This window comes from Nyctibius grandis, chromosome 8 (assembly GCF_013368605.1).
Source record: "Nyctibius grandis isolate bNycGra1 chromosome 8, bNycGra1.pri, whole genome shotgun sequence".
Classification (NCBI taxonomy): Eukaryota; Metazoa; Chordata; class Aves; order Nyctibiiformes; family Nyctibiidae; genus Nyctibius; species Nyctibius grandis.
Window position 1 is genome coordinate 23,653,944 of NC_090665.1, and position 26,578 is coordinate 23,680,521.

The 26,578-nt window shown below is 65.2% G+C and overlaps 2 protein-coding genes across 2 annotated transcripts in view; both read right to left on the reverse strand.

The window, feature by feature from the left end:
- Positions 1-3,097, reverse strand: part of PFAS (phosphoribosylformylglycinamidine synthase) — a 29,702-nt gene extending 26,605 nt beyond the window's left edge. The window contains exons 1-4 of the mRNA XM_068406621.1: positions 3,074-3,097; positions 1,865-2,045; positions 1,164-1,302; positions 361-466 (exon numbers count right to left, since the gene is read on the reverse strand). Coding sequence (XP_068262722.1) covers positions 361-466; positions 1,164-1,302; positions 1,865-2,045; positions 3,074-3,097 — 450 coding nt within the window. The remainder of the gene's footprint in view (positions 1-360; positions 467-1,163; positions 1,303-1,864; positions 2,046-3,073) is intronic.
- Positions 3,098-6,174: 3,077 nt separating this feature from the next.
- Positions 6,175-23,597, reverse strand: LOC137666537 (polyunsaturated fatty acid lipoxygenase ALOX15B-like). The gene is made up of 15 exons (XM_068406622.1): positions 23,564-23,597; positions 21,316-21,503; positions 20,000-20,273; positions 18,654-18,738; positions 16,090-16,329; positions 15,228-15,328; positions 13,987-14,159; positions 13,492-13,635; positions 12,452-12,652; positions 10,105-10,191; positions 9,734-9,903; positions 8,847-8,968; positions 7,983-8,083; positions 7,296-7,466; positions 6,175-6,515 (listed from the first exon to the last, which is right to left on the reverse strand). The coding sequence occupies exons 1-15, from the start codon at positions 23,595-23,597 to the stop codon at positions 6,336-6,338; spliced, it is 2,271 nt and encodes a 756-aa protein (XP_068262723.1). The 3' UTR covers positions 6,175-6,335.
- Between the last annotated feature and the right edge of the window lie 2,981 nt (positions 23,598-26,578).

Here is a 26,578-nt window from a genome sequence, read left to right on the forward strand (position 1 = left end):
CTGGGATCTCCAGGATGGGGATGAAGGGGACACCAAGACCCCTGGGGACAACGGGACACCTGGGGACATGGGGACCCCAAGGACAGACGAGGACAGGGGGACCCCTGGGGACCCCTGGGTCATGGGGACACCGGGACCTCCGGGGACAATGGGACCCAAGGGGACAGTTGGGGACAATGAGACCCAAGGGGACAGTTGGGGACAGAGAGACCCCCGGGGACACAGGGACAGCAGGACCACAGGGACAGGGGGACCCCCAGGACAGCTGATGTCCCCCCACGTCCCCCATGTCCCCCCCATGTCCCCCCATGTCCCCCGTGCTCCCCCCTGTCCCCCGTCCCCCCCCCGGTGTCCCCCCACCTCCAGCAGGAGGCGCCGCGCCCGCTCCAGGCGCCGCACCCGGCCCAGCCCGGCTGCCCGGCACAGGGACACGGCGTTGGTGGAGGCGGCCGTCGAGAAGCTCAGCCTGCGGCACCCACAGCACCCATGGGACCCCCGGCACCCAGGGGACACCTCATGGCACCCATGGGACCCACGGCACCCATGGGATCCCCATGGCACCCATGGGACCCACGGCACCCATGGGATCCCCATGGCACCCATGGGACCCACGGCACCCAGGGGACCCCCAGCACCCAGGGGACCCAATGGCACCCAGGGGACCCCCACAGCACCCATGGGACCCCCACGGCACCCATGGGACCCCCGACACCCAGGGGACCATCACAGCACCCATGGGACCCCCGGCACCCAGGGGACCCACAGCACCCAGGCGACCCTCACAGCACCCATTGGACACCAGGCACCCATTGGACCCCCGGCACCCAGGGGACCCCCGGCACCCAGGGGCCACCCCATGGCACCCATGGGACCCCCGGCACCCATGGGATCCCCACAGCATCCATGGGCCCCCCCAGCACCCACAGGATCCCTCCCCCCAGCACCCATGATCCCCCAGCACCCATGGTATCTCCTCAGCACCCATGGGACCCCCAGCCCCCCAGCACCCATAGAATCCCCCCCAGTACCCAGGAACCCCCCCAGCACCCATGGGCCCCCCCCCAGCACCCATAGGACCCCCCAGGCACCCATAGGACCCCCCCCCAGCACCCACAGGACCCCCAGCACCCATGCCCCCCCCCGGCACCCATGGGTGCCCGCACCTGGGCCCGATCTCCAGCAGCAGGTGGTGGCCGCGGGGCCGCAGGAAGCTCTCGGGGGCCACCTCGTCCCCTCCCCCCAGGGGGGACCCCAGGAGCCAGCGCAGGATCTGCCCCTCCTCCGCCCCGGGGGGGGCGTCCCCTGCGCACCCCAGGCCTTGGCACCCCCGGCACCCACAGGGACCCCCCGACACCCCCCATGTCCCCATGTCCCCCCGTGTGTCCCCATGTCCCCCCGTGTGCCCCCGTATCCCCCCATGTCCCCCCGTGTCCCCCCATGTCCCCCCGACACCCCCATGTCCCCCCATGTGCCCCCATGTGCCCCCATGTCCCCTCGTGTCTCCCCGTGTGCCCCCCCATGTCCCCTCCATGCCCCCCCACCCCATGTCCCCCTGTCCCTCCTGTCCCCCCGTGTCCCCATGTCCTCCATGTCCCCCTCCATGTCCCCCCCACCCCTCCCACTCCCTGTGTCCCCTTGTCCCCCCCGTGTCCCCCCGTGTGCCCCTGTGTCCCCCCATGTCCCATGACCATGTCCCCATGTCCCCCCATGTTCCCCCATGTCCCCCCATGTCCCTCCCTTATCCCATGTCCCCCCATGTCCCCCCCCATGTCCCCCCACATCCCCCATCGCCCCACGTCCCCCCTCGTGCCCCACATCCCCACATCCCCCCATGTCCCCCCATGTCCCCACGTCCCCCTCTCACCGTCCCACTCCACGTAGTAGCACAGCTCGCAGGTGACCCCGGTGACCGCCGGCTCCACGCCTCGGGCCACCCGCAGGGGGGACCCCAGCCCCAGCCCTGGGGGGGCGCCCCCACCCCCACCCCCGGCACCCCCCACCCGCTCGGGGGGGCCCGGCCGCACGTAGAACCGCAGCACCCGCATCTGGGGGGGGGAGGGGAGGTGAGAGGGGACCACCCCCCCAAAACCTGGGGACCCCCCCCCGAAATCAGGGACCCCCAACTCCCTGGGACCCCCAAAACCCCCCCCCGGCCCCCCCACCCCCCCCTGGGACCCCCCAAAACCCCTCAGGGACCCCCCAAACCCCCCCATGTGACCCCCAACTCCCTGGGACCCCCAAAACCCCCCCATGTGACCCCAAACCCCCCCCCGGGACCCCCAAACCCCCCCTGGGACCCACCAAAACCCCTCAGGGACCCCCCCAAAACCCCCCACGTGACCCCAAAACCCCCCTGGGACCCCCCAAACCCCCCCACGTGACCCCAATTTCCCCCCCGGGACCCCCAAACCCATCAGGGACCCCCCAAACCCCCCCTGGGACCCCCCCAACCCCCCCCCCCGGCACCCCCAAACCCATTAGGGAGCCCCTCCAAACCCCCCCACGTGACCCCAAACCCCCCCTGGGACCCCCCAAAAACCCTCAGGGACCCCCCAAACCCCCCCATGTGACCCCAAACCCCCCCTGGGACCCCCAAAACTCCTCATGTGACCCCCCAAACCCCCCCCTGGGGACCCCCCCAAAACCCCTCAGGGACCCCCCAAACCCCCCCTATGTGACCCCAAACCCCCCCCCGGGACCCCAAACCCCCCCTGGGACCCCCCAAAACCCCTCAGGGACCCCCCAAAGCCCCCCACGTGACCCCAAACCCCCCCCCGGGACCCCCAAACCCATCAGGGACCCCCCAAACCCCCCCTGGGACCCCCCCAAACCCCCCCCCGGGACCCCCAAACCCCTCCACGTGACCCCAAAACCCCCCCCGGGACCCCCTGGGGATTCCCCAAAACGTCACAAACGGGGTGTCCCCCCCTATTACGTCACTAATGGGGGGGGTCCCCCCTCTCCCTACGTCACAGCATCGCCCCACGTGAACACCCCCCCCCCACCCAACCTAACCCCCCCCTCCCCGCCCTTCCCCTCTCTCTCGGGGTCCCCCCACGTGACGTCACGTTACGTCACGCCACGTCACGCGTGACATTCCCCCCCATCCCCCTCCCCGTACCACGCGCCGCTCCGCAGCCTCTGCCCCCACCGGCGCGCGCGGGGTCGCCACCAAAGGGGGGGGGGGAGGGGAGGGGCGGGGGGAGGGGCGGAGTCACCGCGTGCTGCCCCTCCCCCCCCACGCCCCCCATCCCCTCCACATCCCCCCCCACCCCCACCCCCCCCACCGCAGCATCCAACCAGGGGAGCCCCGCGCTGCCCCTCCCCCCACCCCAACGTGGGGGGGGAGGGGTGGGGACAAACCCCCTCCCCCCCTCCCCACCCCCCCCCAGGGGATTACAGGGGGGATCCGGGGGGGGGGGGGGGGGGTCGCCCATCCCCCACCCCCCTATGGGTGGGGGGAGGGGCAGTGTTACCCAGAAGCCTTTGCGGCGCCCCCTCCCCCCCCCTTGTCCCCCCCCCCCCCATCCCCCACCTCAAGGCCAGCCGTGACCTCGTGACCCCCGTGGGGGGGGAGGGGCCTGGAGGGGGCGTGGGGGGGGTGGGGAAGGTCACGGGTGACGTCATGGGTGACGTCACGGGTGACATCGCAACCAGGTGGCCTTGGAGCGGGACTGTGACCCCACGGGACCCCATCCCCCCGCCAGGGGTCCGGATGGCCCCGCCCACCCCGGGGCGGAGGGGCGGGGTTATGCAAATAGCATGGAGGTGGGCGGGGCCGCGTCAGGCGCATGCGCAGAGCGCCCCCCGCAGGAGTCGGGGGGTGGGGGGGAGAGCTGCGCCGCGCATGCGCAGAGCGCCGAGAGGGGTCGCGGGGGGGCCCCCTGCGCATGCGCGGGGCTGTGGGGTCTCCTGTCCCCGTGGGTCATCGTGTGCGCGTGGACAGGGTGGCCCTTGTCGCCACGCCGAGGGGTCCCATGGCCGTGGTGTCCCCATGTGTCGTGGTGTCCCCATGGCCACAGTGTCCCTTGTCCCCCTGTCCATGGTGTCCCCATGTCCTCATGGCCATGGTGTCCACATGTGTCATGGTGTCCCTTGTCCCTATGGCCAAGGTGTCCCCATGGCCATGGTGTCCTACATCCCCATGGTCATCATGTCCCCATGACCAAGGTGTCCCCATGGCCATGGTGTCCCCAAGTCCCCCTGTCCGTGGTGTCCACATGTGCCATGGTGGCCCTCGTCCCTATAGCCAAGGTGTCCCCATGTCCATGGTGTCCCCGTGTCCTCATGGCCATGGTGTCCACATGTGTCATGGTGTCCCTCGTCCCCGTGTCCATGGTGTCCACATGTGTCATTGTGTCCCTCGTCCCTATGGCCAAGGTGTCCCCATGGCCATGGTGTCCTACATCCCCATGGTCATCATGTCCCCATGACCAAGGTGTCCCCATGGCCATGGTGTCCCCAAGTCCCCATGTCCGTGGTGTCCACATGTGCCATGGTGGCCCTCGTCCCTATAGCCAAGGTGTCCCCATGGCCATGGTGTCCCTTGTCCCCATGTCCATGGTGTCCCCGTGTCCTCATGGCCATGGTGTCCACATGTGTCATGGTGTCCCTTGTCCCCGTGTCCATGGTGTCCACATGTGTCATTGTGTCCCTCGTCCCTATGGCCAAGGTGTCCCCATGGCCATGGTGTCCTACATCCCCATGGTCATCATGTCCCCATGACCAAGGTGTCCCCATGGCCATGGTGTCCCCGTGTCCTCATGGCCATGGTGTCCACATGTGTCATGGTGTCCCTCGTCCCTATGGCCTAGGTGTCCCCATGGCCATGGTGTCCCTTGTCCCCATGTCCATGGTGTCCCCATGTACTCATGGCGTCCCCATGGCCATGGTGTCCCTTGTCCCCGTGTCCATGGTGTCCACATGTGTCATGGTGTCCCTCATCCCCACAGTCATCATGTCCCCATGAACAAGGTGTCCCTTGTCCCCATGTCCGTGGTGTCCACATGTGTCATGGTGTCCCTCGTCCCTGTGGCCAAGGTGTCCCCATGGCCACGGTGTCCACATGTGTCATGGTGTCCCTCATCCTCAGACTGAGGTGTTGTCCCTATGGCCATGGTGTCCCTCATCCCCATAACTGGGATGTCCCCATGTGTCATGGTGTCCCGTGTCCACATGTGTCATGGTGTCCTTCGTCCCCATGGCCAGGGTGTCCCCATGACCAAGGTGTCCCCATGGCCATGGTGTCCCACATCCCCACGGTCATCATGTCCCCATGACCAGGGTGTCCCCATGGCCATGGTGTCCCTTGTCCCCAAACTCAGTCCCAAGCCATGCAGGGGTGGGGGAGGAGCTGCATTTATTCCCCATGTCCCCGGGGGGACATTTGGGACAGGGGACACGGGGCACGTGGGGGACATTTGGGTTGGGGGTCAAGGGGTGCTGGGGACACTGAGGCAGGGCTGGGACAGATGGGGACAATTACAGGGTGGGGCTGAGGGGGATGGAGCAGGGACCAGACCCTGAGGTTGGGGAGACCTCAGGGAGCTTGGGGACACCTCGAGGAGCTTGGGGATGGTCACCAAGCAAGGACGTTGGGGACATCTGGGAGGGAGGGGACACCAAGGGAGTGTTGGGGACATCCAGGAGGGTTGGGGACATCTGGGGAGGTTGGGGACACACTAGTGGGGTGTTGGGGACACATTTGGGGATGGTCCAAGGAGGCTGGGGACATCTGGGGGGGGGGTGGGGACACCGGGGGAGTGTTGGGGACATGTTGGGGGGGAGGAATAGGGAGGTTGGGGACACCATGGGGGTGGTTGGGGATGGTCCAAGGAGGTTGGGGACATCCTGGGGGGCTGGGGACGTGGTGCAGGGCGTTGGGGACACACTGGAGGGGTGACGATGGGATGGGGGAGGTTGGGGATGTCCTGGGGAGGTTGGGGACACACCAGGGAGGTTGGGGACATCTCAGGTGGGGATGGAGAGGTTGGGGACATCTAGGGGTGGTTGGGGAATGTCCAAGGAGGTTGGGGATGTCCTGGGGGGGGGGGCGGGTTGGGGACATCCCAGGGGGTTGGGATGGGGAGGTTGGGGACATCTGGAGCAGGGGAACACCAGGGGGTTGTTGGGGACATGTTGGGGACAAGTTGGGGGACGTTGAGATGGGGAGCTTGGGGACACCATGAGGAGGGTTGAGGGTGGTCCAAGGAGGTTGGGGACATCTTGGGGAGTTGGGGATGGTCCAAGGAGGTTGGGGATGGTCCAAGGAGGTTGGGGACCTCCAGGGGGTCTTGGGGACATCGCGGGGGGAGTTGGGGACATCATTGGGGGGGTCAGATGGCGACACTCTCCTGGACGCAGGCGGGGTCGAGGTAGGGGTAGGGCAGGTCCAGTCCCTCGTTGCGTTGCTGGATGCGGTGGGAGATGGTGGCCAAGCGGCGCCGGAAGGAGGCCACGAGACGCAGTGGGGCCGCCTCACTGAAGGGCTCCTGGTGGCGGGAGCCCAGTGGCCGCTGGGGGACAAGGGGGTGTCATGGGGGGGGGTCCACCTGGACACCTGGGTCCCCTTGGGGACATGTGGTGCCCACATGGCCACCTGGGTGCTCTTGGGGGTCATGGGGGGCCCACCCGGACACCCGAGTCCCCTGGAGGTCATGAGGGGCCCACCCGGACACCTGGGTCCTCCTGGGGGTCATGGGGGCCCACCCGGACACCTGTGTCCTCTTGGGGGTCATGGGGGGCCCAACTGGACACCTGGGTCCTCTGGAGGTCATGAGGGGCCCACCCGGACACCTGGGTCCTCTTGGGGGTCATGGGGGCCCACCTGGACACCTGGGTCCTCTTGGGGGTCATGGGGGGCCCACCTGAACACCCAAGTCCCCTGCAGGTCATGAGGGGCCCACCCAGACACCTGGGTCCTCCTGGGGGTCATGGGGGCCCACCCGGACCCATGTGTCCTCTTGGGGGTCATGGGGGGCCCACCTGGACACCTGGGTCCTCCTGGGGGTCATGGGGGCCCACCTGGACACATGGGTCCTCTTGGGGGTCATGGGGGGCCCACCTGGACACATGGGTCCTCCTGGGGGTCATGGGGGGCCAACTGGACACATGGGTCCTCTTGGGGGTCATGGGGGCCCAACTGGATGCCTGGGTCCTCTGGAGGTCATGAGGGGCCCACCTGGACACCTGGGTCCTCTTGGGGGTCATGGGGACCCACGTGGACACATGGGTCCTCTTGGGGGTCATGTAGGGGACCCCACCCGGCCACCCGTGTCCCCAGGGTCCCCCCTCACCGGTTCTCCACCCTCGTAGCTGACGACGCTGAGCAGGGCCAGGAGGGCACCGGTGGCCTCGGGGGACGGGAGGGTCTCCAGGAGGAGCTGGGCGGTGGCTTCCTCCTTGCTCCTCGGCGGTGGCCGCTGCAGCGTCCCCGGCGTGTTGGGCATCCAGGCAGCGTAGTCGTACTGGGTGGGGTGGGGTGGGGTCAGTGGGGGGACCCAAACATCTGGGGGGGTCACCCAACCTCCTCTGGGGTCACCTGGGTCCCACCGGGGCCACCTGGGTGATTGGCACATCTCCAAGTGCCCTGTGGCCACCAAGGTGGCTCCATGGCCACCTCTGAGGCCTACATGGATGCCTGGGTCTCTCCATCCTCCATGTGTCCCCACATCCATCCAGGTGCCACCAAGGTGGCTTCATGGCCATCTCTGAGCCCTACATGGGTGCTTGGGTCTCTCCACCCTCCATGTGTCCCCATGTCCCCCCAGATGCCCCCAAGGTGGCTCCATGGCCACCTCTGAGCCCTACATGGGCACCTGGGTCTCTCCACCCTCCATGTGTCCCCATGTCCCCCCAGATGCCACCAAGGTGGCTCCATGGCCACCTCTGAACCCTACATGGACCCCTGGGTCTCTCCACCCTCCAAGTTCCTCCGTGCACCCCCATGTCCCCCCGTGTCCCCACGTCCCCCCAGGTGCCACCTGGCCGCTGTTGACGGCAGCGTGCCGGGCGGAGCAGCAGAAGATGATCATGGTGACGAACTTCACCAGCTCAGGGCGGCTGCAGAGCTTGGAGGGGAAGCCTGGGGTGGGAACACAGCGTGACGTCAGAGATGACCTCATCCACCACCAACCCACCACCTGGCACAGGCGTGGCGTGTCCGTGGCCGTCATGTGATCACCTCATGGTGTGACCATGGACATGATCACGCCCATGCCATGTCTTGACCATGACCATGGCATGACCATGACTGCAACCATGCCCATCCCATGTCTTGACCATGACCATGGCATGACCATGATTGTGCACGTAACCGTGCCCATACCTTGTCTTGACCATGGCTGTGGCTATGACCACATCCACCCCATGTCATGACGGTGGCCACAGCCATGATCGTGCCCATGCCATGTCACACGTCTGTGACCATGCCCATGTCCATGGCATGGCTGTGACCATGACCGTGATGGCGGCCATGACTGTGGTGTGAGGCCTTGGCCATGGCCATCACTGTGGCACGGCCATAGCAGTGATTGTGGTCATGGCCATGACTGTGGCATGACCATGGCCACCACCACTGCCTTGACTGCAGCTGTCACCATCGCTGCGGTGTGACCATGGCCACAATGTTACTGTGACCATGACTATGATGTGACCATGACCATCACCATGACGTGACCACGACCATCACCGTGATGTGACCACGACAATCATCATGACAGTCCCCACCATCATGACCATCACCGTGGTGTGACCATGATGATGGCCATGATGGTCACCATCACCACGCATGATCATCACCATGATGTGACCATGACCATGGCCGTCACCGTCACCGGGCCCCCTACCTGTCTTCTCGTTGCCCAGGACAGCGTAGGTGAAGATCTCGCCCACCCAGTCCTGGAGCTCGTGGTCCTCAGCCACGTCACTGTCCTCGGGGTAGTAGAGAGCCACGATCCCCTCCACTAGGCTGGGCCACCACAGGGACACCAGTGGGCCATGGGGACAGGGCCATGCCCACTGTCCTGGTGTCACCCCCCAGCAGCTCCCAACCTTGGGCTCCCTGTCCCCATGGCCCCATCCCTGTTGTCTCCATCTCCACGTCCCCATCTCCCTTGTCCCCATCCCCATTGTCCCCAACCTTATGTCCCCACCACACCTCCCATCCCCATGTCCCACTCCATGGCCCCATCCCTGTTGTCACCATGCCCATGTCCCCACCACCATGTCCCCACCCCCATTGTCCCCAACCTTATGTCCCCACCACACCTCCCATCCCCATGTCCCACTCCATGGCCCCATCCCTGTTGTCACCATGCCCATGTCCCCACCACCATGTCCCCACCCCACATCCCATCCCCATGGCCCCATCCCTCTTGTCCCCACCACCATGTCCCATCCCCACGTCCCACCATCCCATCCCCATGGCCCCATCCCTCTTGTCCCCACCACCATGTCCCATCCCCACGTCCCACCATCCCATCCCCATGGCCCCATCCCTCTTGTCCCTCTGCCCATGGCCCCACCTCCACGTTCCCATCCCTGATGTCCCCATGCCCATGTCCCCACCACCGTGTCCCCACCTCCATGTCCCATCCCCATGTCCCACCATCCCATCCCCATGTCCCCAACTCCATGTCCCATCCCCATGTCCCGCCATCCCATCCCCATGGCCCCATCCCTCTTGTCCCCACCCCCACGTCCCCACCACCATGTCCCACCCCCGTGTCCCCACCTCTCAATGGCCCCCCAGATCTCCAGGGCGTCATCGCGGTAGTAGTAGTTGGGGACGTCGGTGACACCGCGGTGCTCCAGGTCATCGGGGACACACAACTCCCTGTAGGTCAGGGCCGCCGTCCCCCGGGCCACCAGCTCCAGTGTCCCCTCCCGCCCCACGGCGGTGGCCTGGGGACATCACCCCCCCTCAGTGTCCTCCATTGTCCCCCACCCACAATTTCCCCCAACCCTGGAGGACTCAGTTGTCTGGGTGCCACCAAGGGGGACCCAGGGGTCCAGGTGCCACCAAGTGGGACCTGGGTGCCACCGGGGGGGGGGGGGGATGACACTGTCCAGGTGCCACCATGGGGACTTGGGGGTCCGGCTGACCTGGTCGATGATGCCACCAGGGTTGAGCAGCGTCTCACGGGCCAAGATGTTGATGTGGAAGGTGAAGCGGCAGTGGGGCAGCAGGAGCTGGGGACACGTGGGGACAGGGGACGTGGGACACGGGGGTGAGGGGGACACAGGACATGAGGACATGGGATGTTGGGACATGGAAATATGGGGACTTGGGACATGGGTGACATTGGACATGGGAACGTTGTATGTGGGGCTATGGGGACATGGGACATTGGGGACATGGGACATGTGGGTGATGGGGACGTGGGACCTGGGGACATGGGACATTGGGACATGGAATATGGGAACAATGGCCATGGAACAGGGGACATTGGGACATAGAACATGGGGACATGGGGACATTGGGGACATTGTACGTGGGGCTATGGGAACATGGGACATTGGGGAGATGGGACACATGGGTGAGGGGGACATGGGACATGGGGGTATGGGGACATGGGACATTGGGGACATGGGACATGTGGGTGAGGGGGACACGAGACATGGGGATATGGAACGTTGGGACATGGAATATGGGGACATGGGTGACATTGGACGTGGGAATGTTGTGTGTGGGGCTATGGGGACATGGGACATTGGGACATGGGTGACATGGGACATGGGTGACATTGGACATGGGAATGTTGTGTGTGGGGCTATGGGGACATGGGACTTTGGGACATGGAATATGGGGACATGGGTGACATGGGACATGGGTGACATTGGACGTGGGAATGTTGTGTGTGGGGCTATGGGGACATGGGACATCGGGGACATTGGACATGTGGGTGAGGGGGACATGGGACCTGGGGCTATGGGGACATGGGACATTGAGACATGGAATATGGGGACATGGGACATGGGTGACATTGGACATGGGAACATTGTACGTGGGGCTATGGGGACATGGGACATTGGGGACATGGGGAAATGGGGACATATGGGACATGTGGGTGAGGGGACATGTTTTTTGGGGTGCAGATTTGGGGCTGCACTTTTTAGGTGCAGGGTTCTGGGGTGCAGGATTTGGGGAGCAGGATTTGGGGTGCAGGATTTGGGGTGCACTCTTAGGGTGCAGGTTTTTGGGTGCAGGTTTTTGGGTGCAGGACTTGGGGACCAGGATTTGGGTGCAGGATTTGGGGTGCACTTTTAGGGTGCAGATTTTTGAGTGCAGGTTTTGGGGTGCACTTTAGGGGTGCAGGTTTTGGGGGTGCAGTAAGGGATACCAGGTGGGTTTTGGGTGCAGGATTTGGGGTGCAGGGTTTTGGGTGCAGGATTTGGGGTGCAGTTTCAGGGTGCAGTTTAGGGGTGCAGATTTTGGGTGCAGGTTTTTGGGTGCAGTTTCGAGGTGCAGGATTTTGGGTGCTGGATTTGGGGTGCAGGTTTAGGGGTGCAGATTTTTGGGTGCAGCATTTGGGGTGCAGGTTTTTGGGTGCAGTTTCGAGGTGCAGGATTTGGGGTGCACTTTAGGGGTGCAGATTTTTGGGTGCAGGGTTTTGGGGTGCAGGATTTGGGGTGCACTTTTTGGGTGCAGGTTTGGGGGTGCACTTTTTGGGTGCAGGATTTGGGGTGCACTTTTAGGGTGCAGGTTTTTGGGTGCAGGTTTTGGGGTGCAGTTTAGGGGTGCAGATTTTGGGTGCAGTTTCAAGGTGCAGGTTTTTCGGTGCAGTTTCGGGGTGCGGGTTTAGGGGTGCAGGATTTGGGGTGCACTTTTAGGGTGCAGATTTTTGGGTGCAGGTTTTTGGGTGCAGTTTTTGGGTGCAGGATTTGGGTGCAGGGTTTTGGGGTGCAGGATTTGGGGTGCAGTTTAGGGGTGCAGGTTTGGGGTGCACTTTTAGGGTGCAGGTTTTTGGGTGCAGGATTTTGGGTGCAGTTTAGGGGTGCAGATTTTGGGTGCAGGATTTGGGTGCAGGTTTTTGGGTGCAGTTTCGGGGTGCGGGTTTAGGGGTGCAGGATTTGGGGTGTACTTTTAGGGTGCAGATTTTTGGGTGCAGATTTTTGGGTGCAGTTTTTGGGTGCAGGGTTTTGGGGTGCAGGATTTGGGGTGCACTTTAGGGATGCAGTTAGGGATACCACGTGGGTTTTGGGTGCAGGATTTGGGATGTACGTTTGGGGTGCAGGATTTAGGCTTCACTTTTAGGGTGCAGGTTTTTGGGTGCAGGGTTTTGGGGTGCAGGATTTGGGGTGCAGTTTAGGGGTGCAGGTTTGGGGGTGCACTTTTTGGGTGCAGGATTTGGGGTGCACTTTTAGGGTGCAGGTTTTTGGGTGCAGGATTTGGGGTGCAGTTTCAGGGTGCAGGTTTTTGGGTGCAGTTTCGGGGTGCGGGTTGGGGTACCTGGCGTATGGGGTGGCAGGCGGGCAGGCGGTGGGTGGCGGTGGCGAAGGTCTCCCCCAGGAAGTGGCTGTGCAGCAGGTGCGTCACCATCTCGTGCAGGGTGAAGTGGGCGCCCCGCACCCACAGCTTGGCCAGCGCCCACCCCCAGGGCCCATCCCCCGGCACGAAGATGGGGGCGTGGGGACCGGGGTGCTGGGAGAGCTGGGGGGGGACAAGGAGGGGGTTAGTGGGGACAGGGAGGGACATGGGGATGTTGGGACATCGTGGGGACATAGAGACCAGGGGGACATGGGGGACATAGGGGATGTGGGGACATGGGGGGACATGGGGGGACATGGGGGGACATGGGGGATGTGGGGGGACATCATGGGAACACTATGTGGACATGGGGGGACACCTGGGGACACCATAGGGACATGGGAGGCCATCGGGCTGTGGGGACACAGGGGAGACATGGGGGGACACAGGGGAACATGGGGACACGGGGGGGACAGAGGGGGACATGGGGACCCCCTGGGGACATGGGGGGACACAGGGGGGACATGGGGGGACACCTGGGGACATGGGGACACGGGGGGGACAGAGGGAGACATGGGGACCCCCTGGGGACATGGGGGGACACAGGGGGACATGGGGGGACACCTGGGGACATGGGGACATGGGGGGACAGAAGGGGACATGGGGACCCCCTGGGGACATGGGGGGACACAGGGGGACATGGGGGGACATCAGAGGGGTTGTTGGGATATGGGGACACCCTGGGGAAACCATGGGGACGTGGGTGGCCATTGGGCTGTGGGGACACACAGGGGGACATGGGGGGACATGGGGGGACACAGGGGGACATAGGGACATGGGGGGGGACACCATGGGGATATGGGGAGACATTGGGGGGGACACGCTGGGATATGGGGACACCCTGGACAAACCATGGGGACATGGGGAGCCATCGGGCTGTGGGGGGACAGGGGGGACATGGGGACACACAGGGTGACCCGGGGGGTGACAGGGGGGGTGACAGGGGGGTGGCAGGGCCCCACCTGGATGGCGATGGGCACCAGCTGGCGGCGGGGGTTGAGCCAGAGCAGGCAGAGGGGGGCAGCCAGGAACTGGGGGGCGCCCCCGATGCGCCCCGTGGGGACCCCCTCCAGCAGCGCGTAGTCCGCCAGGAACAGCCGCCCCCCCTGTGCCCCACACGTGGGTGCCCTGGGGCCACCTGGGTGTCCCCGGGGCCACCTGGGTCCCCCCCACAGCGCCAGGGTGTCCCCAACACCCCCACCCTCCCACCCCAAAAAAAACCCACCGTGGGACCCCCCCCAACCCCCTCCCCAGGTGCCTGGGACCTCCCCCCCCAAATATTGGGGTCCCCATGACCCCTGAGACACCCATGACCCCTGGGGGCACCCAAACTCTGGGGTACCCATGACCCCCCCCATGTCCCCCCCATGCCCCCCATGTCCCCATGTGCCCCCATGACCCCCCATGTCCTCCCATGTCCCCCCCATGTCCCCATGTCCCCCCCCCCACCCCCCCACCTCCAGCTCCCGGCGCAGGCCGGTGGTGGGCCCGAGGCTGGCGGCCACCATGGGGGGGGTGATGGGGAAGTTGGGGGGCAGGCGGGCGCAGCGGCGCAGCAGGACGGGGTTCACCCCGCTCAGGTACTGCGCCCCGAAGAAGGCGTCGTCCCGCCAGTGCCGCAGCACGTACTCTGGGGGGGGCACCCAAAGCCCTGGGTGACCCCCCCTCAAACCCCCTGGGTGCCCCCATGAACCCCCTGGGTGTCCCCCAAAGCCCTGGGTGCCCCTCAAACCCCCCCAGGTCCCCCCAAATCCCTGGGTGCCCCCCCAAAACCTCTGGGGGACCCCCCCAAACCCCCCTGGGTGCCTCCCAACCCCCTGGGTGCCCCCCAAAACCCCTGGGTGCCCCCCTAACCCGTGGGTCCCCCCAGACCCCTGGGTCCCCCCACCCCACAACCCTGGGTGCCCCCCCCAACCCCCTGGGTGCCCCCACAACCCTGGGTGCCCCCACACCTGTGCGTGCCCCCCCCCCCCCAAAACCCTTGTGTGCCCCCCCCAACCCCCGGGTGTCCCCAACCCCCTGGGTGCCCCCCAAAACCCCTGGGTGCCCCCCTAACCCGTGCGTCCCCCCCAGACCCCTGGGTGCCCCCAACCCCTGGGCGCCCCTAACCCCCTGGATGCCACCCAGACCCCTGGGTGCCCCCCCTAACCTGTGCGTCCCCCCCCAACCCCTTGGGTCCCCCCAATCCCTGGGACCCCCCAACCCCCTGGGTGCCCCCCACATCCCTGGGTGCCACCCAAACCCCCTGGGTGCCCCCAAACCCCCGGGTCCCCCCAAACCACAGGGGTGCCACCCAACCCCCAGGTGCCCCCCAACCCTGGGTAACCCCCCAACCCCCCGGGTCTCCACAAACCCCCTGGGTGCCCCCCCCAAACCCCATGGGTGCCACCCAAAACCCCTTGGATGCCCCCCAACCCCTGGGTCCCCCCAATCCCTGGGACCCCCCAACCCCCTGGGTGCCCCCCCCAAACCCCTGGGTGTCCCCAAACCCCGGGTGTCCCCAGACCCCTGTGTGCCCCCCCCCACCCCTGGGTGCCCCCAACACCCTGGGTGCCCCCAAACCCCCTGCGTGCCCCCACAACCCTGGGTCCCCCCACACCTGTGGGTGCCCCCCCCCCAAAACCCTTGGGTGCCCCCCCCAACCCCCTGGCTGTCCCCAACCCCCCGGGTGTCCCCACCATGGGTGGGGGGCACCCACCGCTGATGGGGGTCCCGGGTCCCCCCAGCGCGTCCTCGATGTCCTCGAAGCTGCGCCAGGAGCCACCGCAGCGAAGGCCCCGGAGCCGCACCCGGACCTGGCTGGGGACAGGGGACAGGGGACATGGGGACACTGTGGGGACACCAGGGGACGTGGGGACACTGTGGAGACACCAGGGGACATGGGGACACTGGGGGACACCGTGGGGGTGTGGGGACACCAGGGGACAAGGGACATGGGGACACCGAGGGACACTGTGGGGATGTGGGGACACCAGGGGACAAGGGACAGGGGACATGGGGACATGGGGGGACATGAAGACATGGGATATGGGGACATGGGACATGGGGGACATGAGAACACCATGGGGACACCGTGGGGACACTGTGGGGACATGGGGACACCAGGGGACAAGGGACATGGGATACAGGGACACCACGGGGACAAGGGACATGGAACATGGGGACACGAGACATGGTGGGACATGAGAACACCGTGGGGACACCATGGGGACACCGTGGGGATGTGGGGACACTGGGGGACAAGGGACAGGGGATATGGGGACATGGGGACAACATGGGGATAGTGTGGGGACATGGGGAGACTGGGGGACATGGGGACACCATGGGGACAAGGGACATGGGACATGGGGACACCGGGGGACACTGTGGGGATGTGGGGACACCGGGGGACAAGGGACATGGGATATGGGGACACCATGGGGACATGGGGACACCCTGGGGACAGGGACACACCCGGGACGCGGTGAGGGACAAGTGGGGACACGCAAGGCCAGCGCGAGGCAGTGGCCGGGCCACGTGGGGGGGGGACACTTGGGGGGGGTGACAGCGGTGACACTGACGCGGCGGCGGCGCGGGCGGCGATGCTGGCGCGGTGGCCCAGGGGGAAGGCCAGGGTGGGGGACAGCGGCGGGGGGGGACACGGGGGGGACACCGGGGACACCAGTGACGCTGGTGCCGGTGACACTGGTGACACTGGTGACACTGGTGCTGGTGGCGGTGGCCGCGGCGGTGGCCAGGGGCACAGGGCGGGGGGCAGCGCCCGCAGGTACCAGGGCCAGCCCGGGGCGTAGGGTGCCCACCTGGGGGGGAACACATGAGGGGGCTGCTCCCAGTGCTCCCAGTAAGCTCCCAGTAAGCTCCCAGTAAGCTCCCAGTGCTCCCAGTCACCCCTGCTGCCCTCCCAGTAACTTCCCAGTGCTCCCAGTAACCTCCCAGTAAGCTCCCACTGCCCTCCCAGTAACATCCCAGGGCTCCCAGTAACCTCCCAGTCACTACCAGTAACTTCCCAGTGCTCCCAGTCACCCCCACTGCCCTCCCAGTGCTCCCAGTAACCTCCCAGTAAGCTCCCACTGCCCTCCCAGTAACATCCCAGGGCTCCCAGTAACCTCCCAGTCACCACCAGTAACTTCCCAGTGCTCCCAGTCACCTCCAGTGCCCTCCCAGTAACTTCCCAGTGCTCCCAGTAAGCTCCCAGTAAGGTCCCAGTAAGGTCCCAGTCACCACCGGTAACTTCCCAGTGCTCCCAGTCACCCCCACTGCCCTCACAGTAACTTCCCAGTGCTCCCAGTAAGCTCCCAGAAGGCTCCTAGTGCTCCCAGTAAGCTCCCACTGCCCTGCCAGTAACATCCCAGTGCTCCCAGTAACCTCCCAGTCACCACCAGTAACCTCCCGGTGCTCCCAGTCACCTCCAGTGCCCTCCCAGTGCTCCCAGTAACCTCCCAGTAAGCTCCCAGTAAGCTCCCAGTAAGCTCCCACTGCCCTCCCAGTAACCTCCCAGTGCTCCCAGTTGCCCCCAGTGCCCTCCCAGTGCTCCCAGTAACTTCCCACTGCCCTCCCAGTAACTTCCCAGTGCTCCCAGTAAGCTCCCAGTAGGCTCCCAGTGCTCCCAGTAAGCTCCCACTGCCCTGACAGTAACTTCCCAGTGCTCCCAGTAACCTCCCATTCACCACCAGTAACCTCTCAGTGCTCCCAGTCACCTCCAGTGCCCTCCCAGTGCTCCCAGTAACCTCCCACTGCCCTCCCAGTGCCCTCCCAGTGCTCCCAGTCCCCTCCCAGGGCCCTCCCAGTCCCTCCCAGTCCCCTCCCACTGCCCTCCCAGGGCCCTCCCAGTGCTCCCAGTCCCCTCGCACGGCCCTCCCAGTCCCTCCCAGTCCCCTCCCAGGGACCTCCCAGTCCCCTCCCAGTGCCCTCCCAGTCCCTCCCAGTCCCCTCCCAGGGACCTCCCAGTCCCCTCCCAGTGCCCTCCCAGTCCCTCCCAGTCCCCTCCCAGTGCTCCCAGTCCCCTCCCAGTGCTCCCATTCCCCCCCCAGTGCCCTCCCAGTACTCCCAGTCCCCCCCAGTGCCTTCCCAGTACTCCCAGTCCCAACTCAGTCCCCTCCCAGTCCTCCCAGTGCCCTCCCAGTGCCCTCCCAGTGCTCCCATTCCCCTCCCAGTGCCCTCCCAGTACTCCCAGTCCCCCCCAGTGCCTTCCCAGTACTCCCAGTCCCAACCCAGTCCCCTCCCAGTCCTCCCAGTGCCCTCCCACTGCCCTCCCAGTGCTTCCAGTCCCCTCCCAGTCCCCTCCCAGAGCCCCCGCAGTCACCCCCAGTCCCCTCCCAGTGCTCCCAGTCCCCTCCCAGTCCCCTCCCATTGCTCCCAGTCCCCACCCAGTGCCATCCCAGTGCTCGCCGTCCCCTTCCAGTGCCCTTCCAGTCCCTCCCAGTCCCCTCCCAGAACCCTCGCAGTCACTCCCAGTCCCCTCCCAGTCCCCTCTCAGTCCCCTCCCAGTGCTCCCAGTCCCCTCCCAGAGCCCTCCCAGTCCCTCCCAGTCCCCGCCCAGTGCTCCCAGTCCCCTCCCACTCCCCTCCTAGTCCCCACCCAGTGCCATCCCAGTGCTCGCCGTCCCCTTCCAGTGCCCTTCCAGTCCCTCCCAGTCCCCCCCCCCAGAACCCTCGCAGTCACTCCCAGTCCCCTCCCAGTCCCCTCCCAGTCCCCTCTCAGTCCCCTCCCAGTGCTCCCAGTCCCCTCCCACTCCCCTCCCAGTGCTCCCAGTCCCCTCCCAGAGCCCTCCCAGTCCCTCCCAGTCCCCTCCCAGTGCTCCCAGTCCCCTCCCACTCCCCTCCCAGTCCCCTCCCAGAGCCCTCTCACTGCTCCCAGTCCCCTCCCAGTGACCTCCCAGAGCCCCCAGTCCCCTCCTAGTCGCTCCCAGTCCCCTCCCAGTCCCCCCCCAGTGCTCCCAGTCCCCTCCCACTCCCCTCCCAGTCCCCTCTCAGTCCCCTCCCAGTGCTCCCAGTCCCCTCCCACTCCCCTCCCAGAGCCCTCCCACTGCTCCCAGTCCCCTCCCAGTGCCCTCCCAGAGCCCCCAGTCCCCTCCTAGTCACTCCCAGTCCCCTCCCAGTGCCCTCCCAGTGCTCCCAGTCCATACTGGAAGGCCTCCTCGAGCTCCCTCCGCTCCTCCTGGCGCTGCTGCAGCAGCCGCGGCTCCCAGGCGGCCCCGCGGGGGGTCCGGGCTGGGGACAGGGGGGACACGGGGGGGGACACGGGAGGGACACGGGGGGGTCACATCACACGGTCCTTCCCAGTGCCTCCAGTTCCCTCCCAGTTCTCCCAGTCCCCACGTCACGGCAGGTGGTGGGAGTCACAGGTGTCCCCATGTCCCCATGGTGGCCCCAAGGTGGCCCCTTGTCCCCATGTCCCCATGGTGGCCCCATGGTGGCGCCATGTCCCCATGGTGGCTCCTTGTCCCCTTGTTCCCATGTCCCCGTGGTGGCCCCGTGGTGGCCCCTTGTCCCCATGGTGACCCCATGGCATCCCCATGTCCCCACATCCCCCATGTCCACAAGTTCCCCATGGTGTCCCCATGTCCCCGTGGTGTCCTCTTGTCCCCATGTCCCCCTATGTCCCCCCATGTCCCCTTGTCCCCATGGTGTTCCCCACGCTGTCCCCACATCTCCATGTCCCCCCATATGTCCCCATGGTGGCCCCGTGTTGTCCTGATGTCCCCATGGTGTCCTCTTGTCCCCATATGTCCCCCCATGTCCCTGTGTGGCCCCATGTCCCCATGGTGTCCTCTTGTCCCCATATGTCCCCCACACTGTCCCCATGTCCCCCCCATATGTCCCCATGGTGTCCACACGATGTCCACTTGTCCCCATGTCCCATATCCTCATGGTGTCCCCTTGTCCCCATGGTGGCCCTGTGGTGGCCACTTGTCCCCATATGTTCCCATGTCCCCACATCCACATGTGTCCCCATGGTGTCCCCATGGTGTCGCCATGTCCCCATGTGTCCCCATGGTGTGTCCCATGTCCCCCCATATGTCCCCATGATGTCCCCACGGTGTCCTCTTGCCCTCATGTCCCCCCATGTCCCCATGTGTCCCCATGTCCCCATGCTGTCCCCCATGCTGTCCCCCGTATGTCCCCATGGTGTCCTCATGTCCCCACAGTGTCCTCTTGTCCCCATGTGTCCCCCGTGCTGTCCCCATGTCTCCATGGTGGCTTCATGTCCCCATTTCATCCTCTTGTCCCCCCGTGTTCCCCCAGTGTCCTCATGTCCCCCCTGTGGCCCCACAGCTTGATGACCCCCCCATGTCCCCATGGTTTCTCCAGGGTGTCCCCATATCCCAACGTGTCCCCCCTGATGTCCCCCCATATCCCCATGGTGTCCCCAGCTGTCCCCCCATGTCCCCCTGGTGTCCCCATGTCCCCCCATGTCCCCCTGGTGTCCCCATGTCCCCCCCTGTCCCCCATGTCCCCCCTGTCCCCATACCGGTGCCCTCCCGCAGCTCCAGGCAGCCACTCTCCAGCCACCGGTAGCAGGGGAAGGTGGCCTTGGGGGTGTCCCCATCGTCCCCGTTGTCACCGTCGTCCCCATCATCACCGTCGTCCCCGTCCCCGTTGTCGCCGTCCCCCAGGGGCCCGGTGACGGTGACGCGGGCGCAGAACCAGCGGTCGGGGACAAGGGACACCAGCGGCTCCTTCCGCAGCCGCAGCAGCAGGAGGGTCCCCAGGGGCCGCGCCGACGTCACCTCTGCCACCACCGTCTGCGGGGCCACCGACTGCCACCCTCTGCCACCCCTCCTGTCACCCCTGTCACCCCCCGTCACCTCCTGTCACCCCCTGTCACCCCTCGTGTCACCCCTGTCACCCCCCATCACATCCCATCACCCCCTGTCACCCCTCGTGTCACCCCTGTCACCCCATCACCCTCTGCCACCCCTCGTGTCACCCCGTCACCTCCTGTCACCCCCATCACCCTCTGCCACCCCCTGTCACCCCCCTGTCACCCTCATCACCCCCGTCACCCCTCGTGTCACCTTGTCACCCCCATCACCCCTTATCACCCCCCCATCACCCTCTGTCACCCCTCGTGTCACCTTGTCACCCCATCACCCCGTCACCCCTTGTGTCACCCCTCGTGTCACCCCCTGTCACCCCGTCACCTCTGTCACCCCCTGTCATCCCCCGTCCTCCCCTCATACCTCATCAGCCCGTTCAGCGCCTCCCAGTACTCCCAGTCCCTTCCCAGTTCCCCTCCCAGTACTCCCAGTCCCCCCAGTGCCCCCCAGTTCCTCCCAGTCCCTTCCCAGTGCCCCCCAGTCCCCCTCCAGTCCCCTTCCAGTGACCCCAGTCACTCTCCAGTCCCCTCCTAATACCCCCCAGTGCCTCCCAGTCACCCTCCAGTGCCCCCCAGTCCCTTCCCAGTCCCTTCCAGTCTCTCCCAGTGCCCACCCAGTCCCTTTCCAATGGCCCCCAGTGCCTCCCGGTCACCCTCCAGTGCCCCCAGTCCCTTTCCAGTCCCTTCCAGTGCCCTCCAGTCCCTTCCCAGTCCCTTCCAGTCTCTCCCAGTGCCCACCCAGTCCCTTTCCAATGGCCCCCAGTGCCTCCCGGTCACCCTCCAGTGCCCCCAGTCCCTTTCCAGTCCCTTCCAGTGCCCTCCAGTCTCTCCCAGTGCCCCCCCAGTCTCTCCCAGTGTCCCCCCAGTCCCTTTCCAATGGCCCCCAGTGACTCCTAGTCCCCTCCCAGCGCCCCCCAGTCCCTTTCCAGTCCCTCCCAGTCCCTCCCAGTGCCCCCCAGTGCACTCACGGTGCCGGGGCACAGGCGGTGGAGGGGCCAGTCGAGGTGGCAGGGGGGGCTCTGTCCCTCCGTCCCCACCAGGCTGAGGGTGACGGCTGCCAGCGTCCCCCCACCCCACTGGGACCCCGTTGTCACCTTCACCCGGTACCGCACCCCCCCGCCGGACACCGGGGTCCCCTCGGGGACACCTGGGTCACCTGGGGGTGACGGGGTCCCCTTGGGGACATCTGGGGACAACGGGGTCCCCTTGGGGACAGCCGAGGCCTCTGGGGACGCCAGGGTCCTTTGGGGCACGTCGGGGTCCTTGGGGTCTTCTGGGGACACCTGGGTCCCTTGGGGTGCTCCTGGGTCCCTCGAGGTCCCTTGGGGTCTTCTGGGTCCCTCGGGGTCCTTCTGGGGACACCTGGGTCCCTTGGGGTTCCTCAAGGTCCTTGGGTCCTTCTGGGTCCCTCCGGGTCCTTCTGGGGACACCTGGGTCCCTTGGGGTCCCTCAAGGTCCTTGGGGCCTCCTGGGTCCCTTGGGGTCTTCTGGGGACACCTGGGTCCCTTGGGGTCACTCGGGGTCCTTCTGGGTCCCTTGGGGTCTTCTGGGGACACCTGCGTCCCTCAGGGTCCCTCAAGGTCCTTGGGGCTCTTCTGGGTCCCTCAGGGTCCTTTGGGGTCTTCTGGGTCCCCTGGGTCCCTTGGGGTCCTTCGGGGTCCCTTGGGGTGCTCCTGGGTCCCTCAGGGTCCTTTGGGGTCTTCTGGGTTCCCTGGGGTCCTTTGGGGTCCCTTGGGGTGCTCCTGGGTCCCTCGGGGTCCTTCAGGGTCCCTTGGGGTGCTCCTGGGCACACCTGTGTCCCTCGGGGTCCCTCAGGGTCCTTTGGGGTCTTCTGGGTCCCCTGAGTCCCTTGAGGTCCTTCGGGGTCCCTTGGGGTGCTCCTGGGTCCCTTGAGGTCCCTTGGGGTCTTCTGGGGACACCTGGGTCCCTTGGGGTCCCTCAAGGTCCTTGGGGTTCTTCTGGGTCCCGCAGGGTTCTTTGGGGTCTTCTGGGTCCTTTGGGGTCCCTTGGGGTCCTTCGGGGTCCCTTGGGGTGCTCCTGGGTCTCTTGGGGTCCTTCGGGGTCCCCTGGGGTCCCTCAGGGTCTCCTGGGGACACCTGGGTCCCTTGGGGTGCTCTTGGGTCCCTCGAGGTCCCTTGGGGTCTTCTGGGGACACTGGGGTCCCTCAGGGCACTCCTGGGTCCCTCGGGGTCCTTGGGGATCCCTTGGGGTCCCTCAGGGTCCCTTGGGGTGCTCCTGGGTCCCTTGGGGTCTTCTGGGGCCACCTGGGTCCCCTTGGGGTCCTTTGGGGTCTTCTGGGGCCACCTGGGTCCCTTGGGGTGCTCCTTAGGGTCCTCCTGGGTCCTTGGGGTCCTTCTGGGTCCCTTGGGGTCCTTCGGGGTCTTCTGGGGCCACCTGGGTCCTTGGGGTCCCTCAGGGTCCCTTTGGGTGCTCCTGGGTCCTTGGGGTCCTTCTGGGGCCACCCGGGTCCCTCGTGGGTCCCCTGGGGCGCTCCTGGGTCCCTTTGCTGCCCCCGCAGTCCCGATCCCGCCCCAGTTCCTCCCAGTTCCTCCCAGTTCCCAGCCTCAACTGGTCAGAGAACTCCTGTGTCCACCCTGCAGCTGCCCAGTTACACCCCAGTTACACCACTGGGCCCAGTAAGACCAGTTCCGCCCTGCTTGCATCAGTGACCGTTGGCCCAGTTACACCCCAATTCCACCCCAGTTACACTACTGGGGCCCAGTAAGACCAGTTCCACCCCACTTGCATCAGTGAGCCTTGGCCCAGTTACGCCCCAGTTCCATCCCAGTTACACCACTGGGGCCAGTAAGACCAGTTCCGCCCCACTTGTGACCCTTGGCCCAGTTACACCCCAGTTACACCACTGGGGCTGGGCCCCACCCCAGTTGCATCCCAGTTCACCCCAGTTACATTCCAGTTACAACACTGGGTCTGGACCCCACCCCAGTTGCACCCCAGTTCACCCCAGTCACATCCCAGTTGCGCCACAGTGTCTGGGCCTAACCCCAGCTCCACCCCAGTTCACCCCAGTTACGCCACTGGGTCTGGGTCACGCCCCAGTTGCATCCCAGTTACAGCCCAGTTTACACCACTAAGGCTTGGCCCAGCACCCATTTACACCCCTGATTCACTACTGGACCCAGTATGACCAGTTACACCCCAGTTTACATTCCACCACCAGTTTGGACCACTGGGCTTGGCCCCCATCCCAGTTACCTCCCAGTTTACACCACTGGGCCTCGCCCCCCATCCCAGTTCCTCCCAGTTCCACCCCAGCGCCCAGCCTCATCCCACTTCCACCCCAGTTTACACCACTGGGCTTGGCCCACCATCCCAGTTACACCCCAGTTCAGACCATTTGGTCTGGTCCCCATTCCAGTTACCTCTCAGTTTACACCCCAGCGCCTAGCGTCCATCCCAGTTCCACCCCAGTTTACACCACTGGGCTGGGCCCACCATCCCAGTTACACCCCAGTTCAGACCATTTGGCCTGGTCCCCGTTCCAGTTACCTCCCAGTTTGGACCACTGCGCCTGGCCTCCACCCAGTTACACCCCAGTTTGGACCATTAAAGTCCCCAGTCTGCAACAGTGGGCTCGTCCCCCATCCCAGTTACACCCCAGTTCCACTCCAGTTTACACCACTGTGCTTGGACCCTCACCCCAGTTACATCCCAGTTTGGACCATTAAAGCACCCAGTTTGTAGCACTGGGCTTGGCCCCTATCCCAGTTACCCCCCAGTAGCCCCCAGTTCCCACCAGTGGGCCCAGCCTCATCCCAGTTCCACCCCAGTTACAGCCCAGTTACGCCACTGGGTCTGGACCCCATCCCAGTTCCACCCCAGTTTACACCATTGAGCTTGGCTCCTCATCTCAGTTACACTCCAGTCCGGACCACTGGGCCCAGCCTCATCCCAGTTACCCCCCAGTTTGGACCATTAAAGCCCCCAGTCCGCAGCACTGGGTCTGACCCCCATCCCAGTTACTCCCCAGTAGCCCCCCGTTCCCACCAGTGGGCCCAGTCCCATCCCAGTTACCTCCCAGTTCCACTCCATTTTACACCACTGGGCTTGGTCCCCATCCCAGTTACCTCCCAGTTTACACCACTGGGCTTGGTCCCCATCCCAATTACCTCCCAGTTTACACCACTGGGCCTCGCCCCCCATCCCAGTTACCCCCCAGTTCCACCCCAGCGCCTAGCCTCCATCCCAGTTCCACCACAGTTTATACCACTGGGCTTGGCCCACCATCCCGGTTACACCCCAGTTCAGACCATTTGGTCTGGTCCCCATTCCAGTTACCTCCCGGTTTACACCACTGCGCCTGGCCTCCACCCAGTTACACCCCAGTTTGGACCATTAAAGCCCCCAGTCCACAGCACTGGGTTTGGCCCCCATCCCAGTTACCCCCCAGTTCCCACCAGTGGGCCCAGCCCCATCCCAGTTCCACCCCAGTCTGGACCACTGGGCCCAGCCTCATCCCAGTTACAGCCCAGTTTGGACCATTAAAGCCCCCAGTTTGGAGCACTGGGTTTGGCCCCATCCCAGTTACCCCCCTAGTTCCCACCAGTGGGCCCAGCCTCATCCCAGTTCCTCCACAGTTCCACTCCAGTTTACACCACTGAGCTTGGCCCCCCATCCCAGTTCCTCTCAGTTCCACCCCAGCGCCTAGCGTCCATCCCATTTCCACTCCAGTTTACACCACTGAGCTTGGCCCCCCATCCCAGTTCCTCCCAGTTCCGCCCCAGCGCCTAGCGTCCATCCCAGTTCCACCCCAGTTTACACCACTGGGCTTGGCCCACCATCCCAGTTACACCCCAGTTCAGACCATTTGGCCTGCTCCCCATTCCAGTTACCTCCCAGTTTACACCACTGCGCCTGGCCTCCACCCAGTTACACCCCAGTTTGGACCATTAAAGTCCCCAGTCTGCAACAGTGGGCTTGGCCCCCATCCCAGTTCCCCCCAGTTCCACCCCAGTTTACACCACTGGGCTTGGCACCTCATCCCAGTTACATCCCAGTTTGGACCATTAAAGCCCCCAGTCTGCAGCACTGGGTCTGGCCCCCATCCCAGTTACCCTCCAGTTACCCCCCCAGTTCCCACTGATGGGCCCAGCCTCATCCCAGTTACCCCCCAGTTCCACTCCAGTTTACACCATTGAGCTTGGCTCCTCATCTCAGTTACACTCCAGTTTACACCACTGGGCCCAGCCTCATCCCAGTTACCCCCCAGTTTGGACCATTAAAGCCCCCAGTTTGGAGCACTGGGTCTGGCCCCCATCCCAGTTACGCCCCCCAGTTCCCACTGATGGGCCCAGCCCCATCCCAGTTACCCCCCAGTTCCACTCCAGTTTACACCATTGAGCTTGGCTCCTCATCTCAGTTACACTCCAGTCCGGACCACTGGGCCCAGCCTCATCCCAGTTACATCCCAGTTTGGACCATTAAAGCCCCTAGTCTGAAGCACTGGGTTTGGCCCCCATCCCAGTTACCCCCCAGTTCCACTCCAGTTTACACCACTGCGCTTGGCCCCTCACCCCAGTTCAACCCCAGTTTAGATCATTAAAGCACCCAGTCTGCAGCACTGGGCTTGGCCCCTATCCCAGTTACCTCCCAGTAGCCCCCCAGTTCCCACCAGTGGGCCCAGCCTCATCCCAGTTCCACCCCAGTTACAGCCCAGTTACGCCACTGGGTCTGGACCCCATCCCAGTTCCACCCCAGTTTACACCATTGAGCTTGGCTCCTCATCTCAGTTACACTCCAGTCCGGACCACTGGGCCCAGCCTCATCCCAGTTACCCCCCAGTTTGGACCATTAAAGCCCCCAGTCCGCAGCACTGGGTCTGACCCCCATCCCAGTTACTCCCCAGTAGCCCCCCGTTCCCACCAGTGGGCCCAGTCCCATCCCAGTTACTCCCCAGTTCCACTCCAGTTTACACCACTGGGTCTGGCCCCCATCCCAGTTACCTCCCAGTTTACACCACTGGGCTTCGCCCCCCATCCCAGTTCCTCCCAGTTCCACCCCAGCGCCTAGCGTCCATCCCAGTTCCACCCCAGTTTACACCACTGGGCTTGGCCCACCATCCCAGTTACACCCCAGTTCAGACCATTTGGCCTGCTCCCCATTCCAGTTACCTCCCAGTTTACACCACTGCGCCTGGCCTCCACCCAGTTACACCCCAGTTTGGACCATTAAAGTCCCCAGTCTGCAACAGTGGGCTTGGCCCCCATCCCA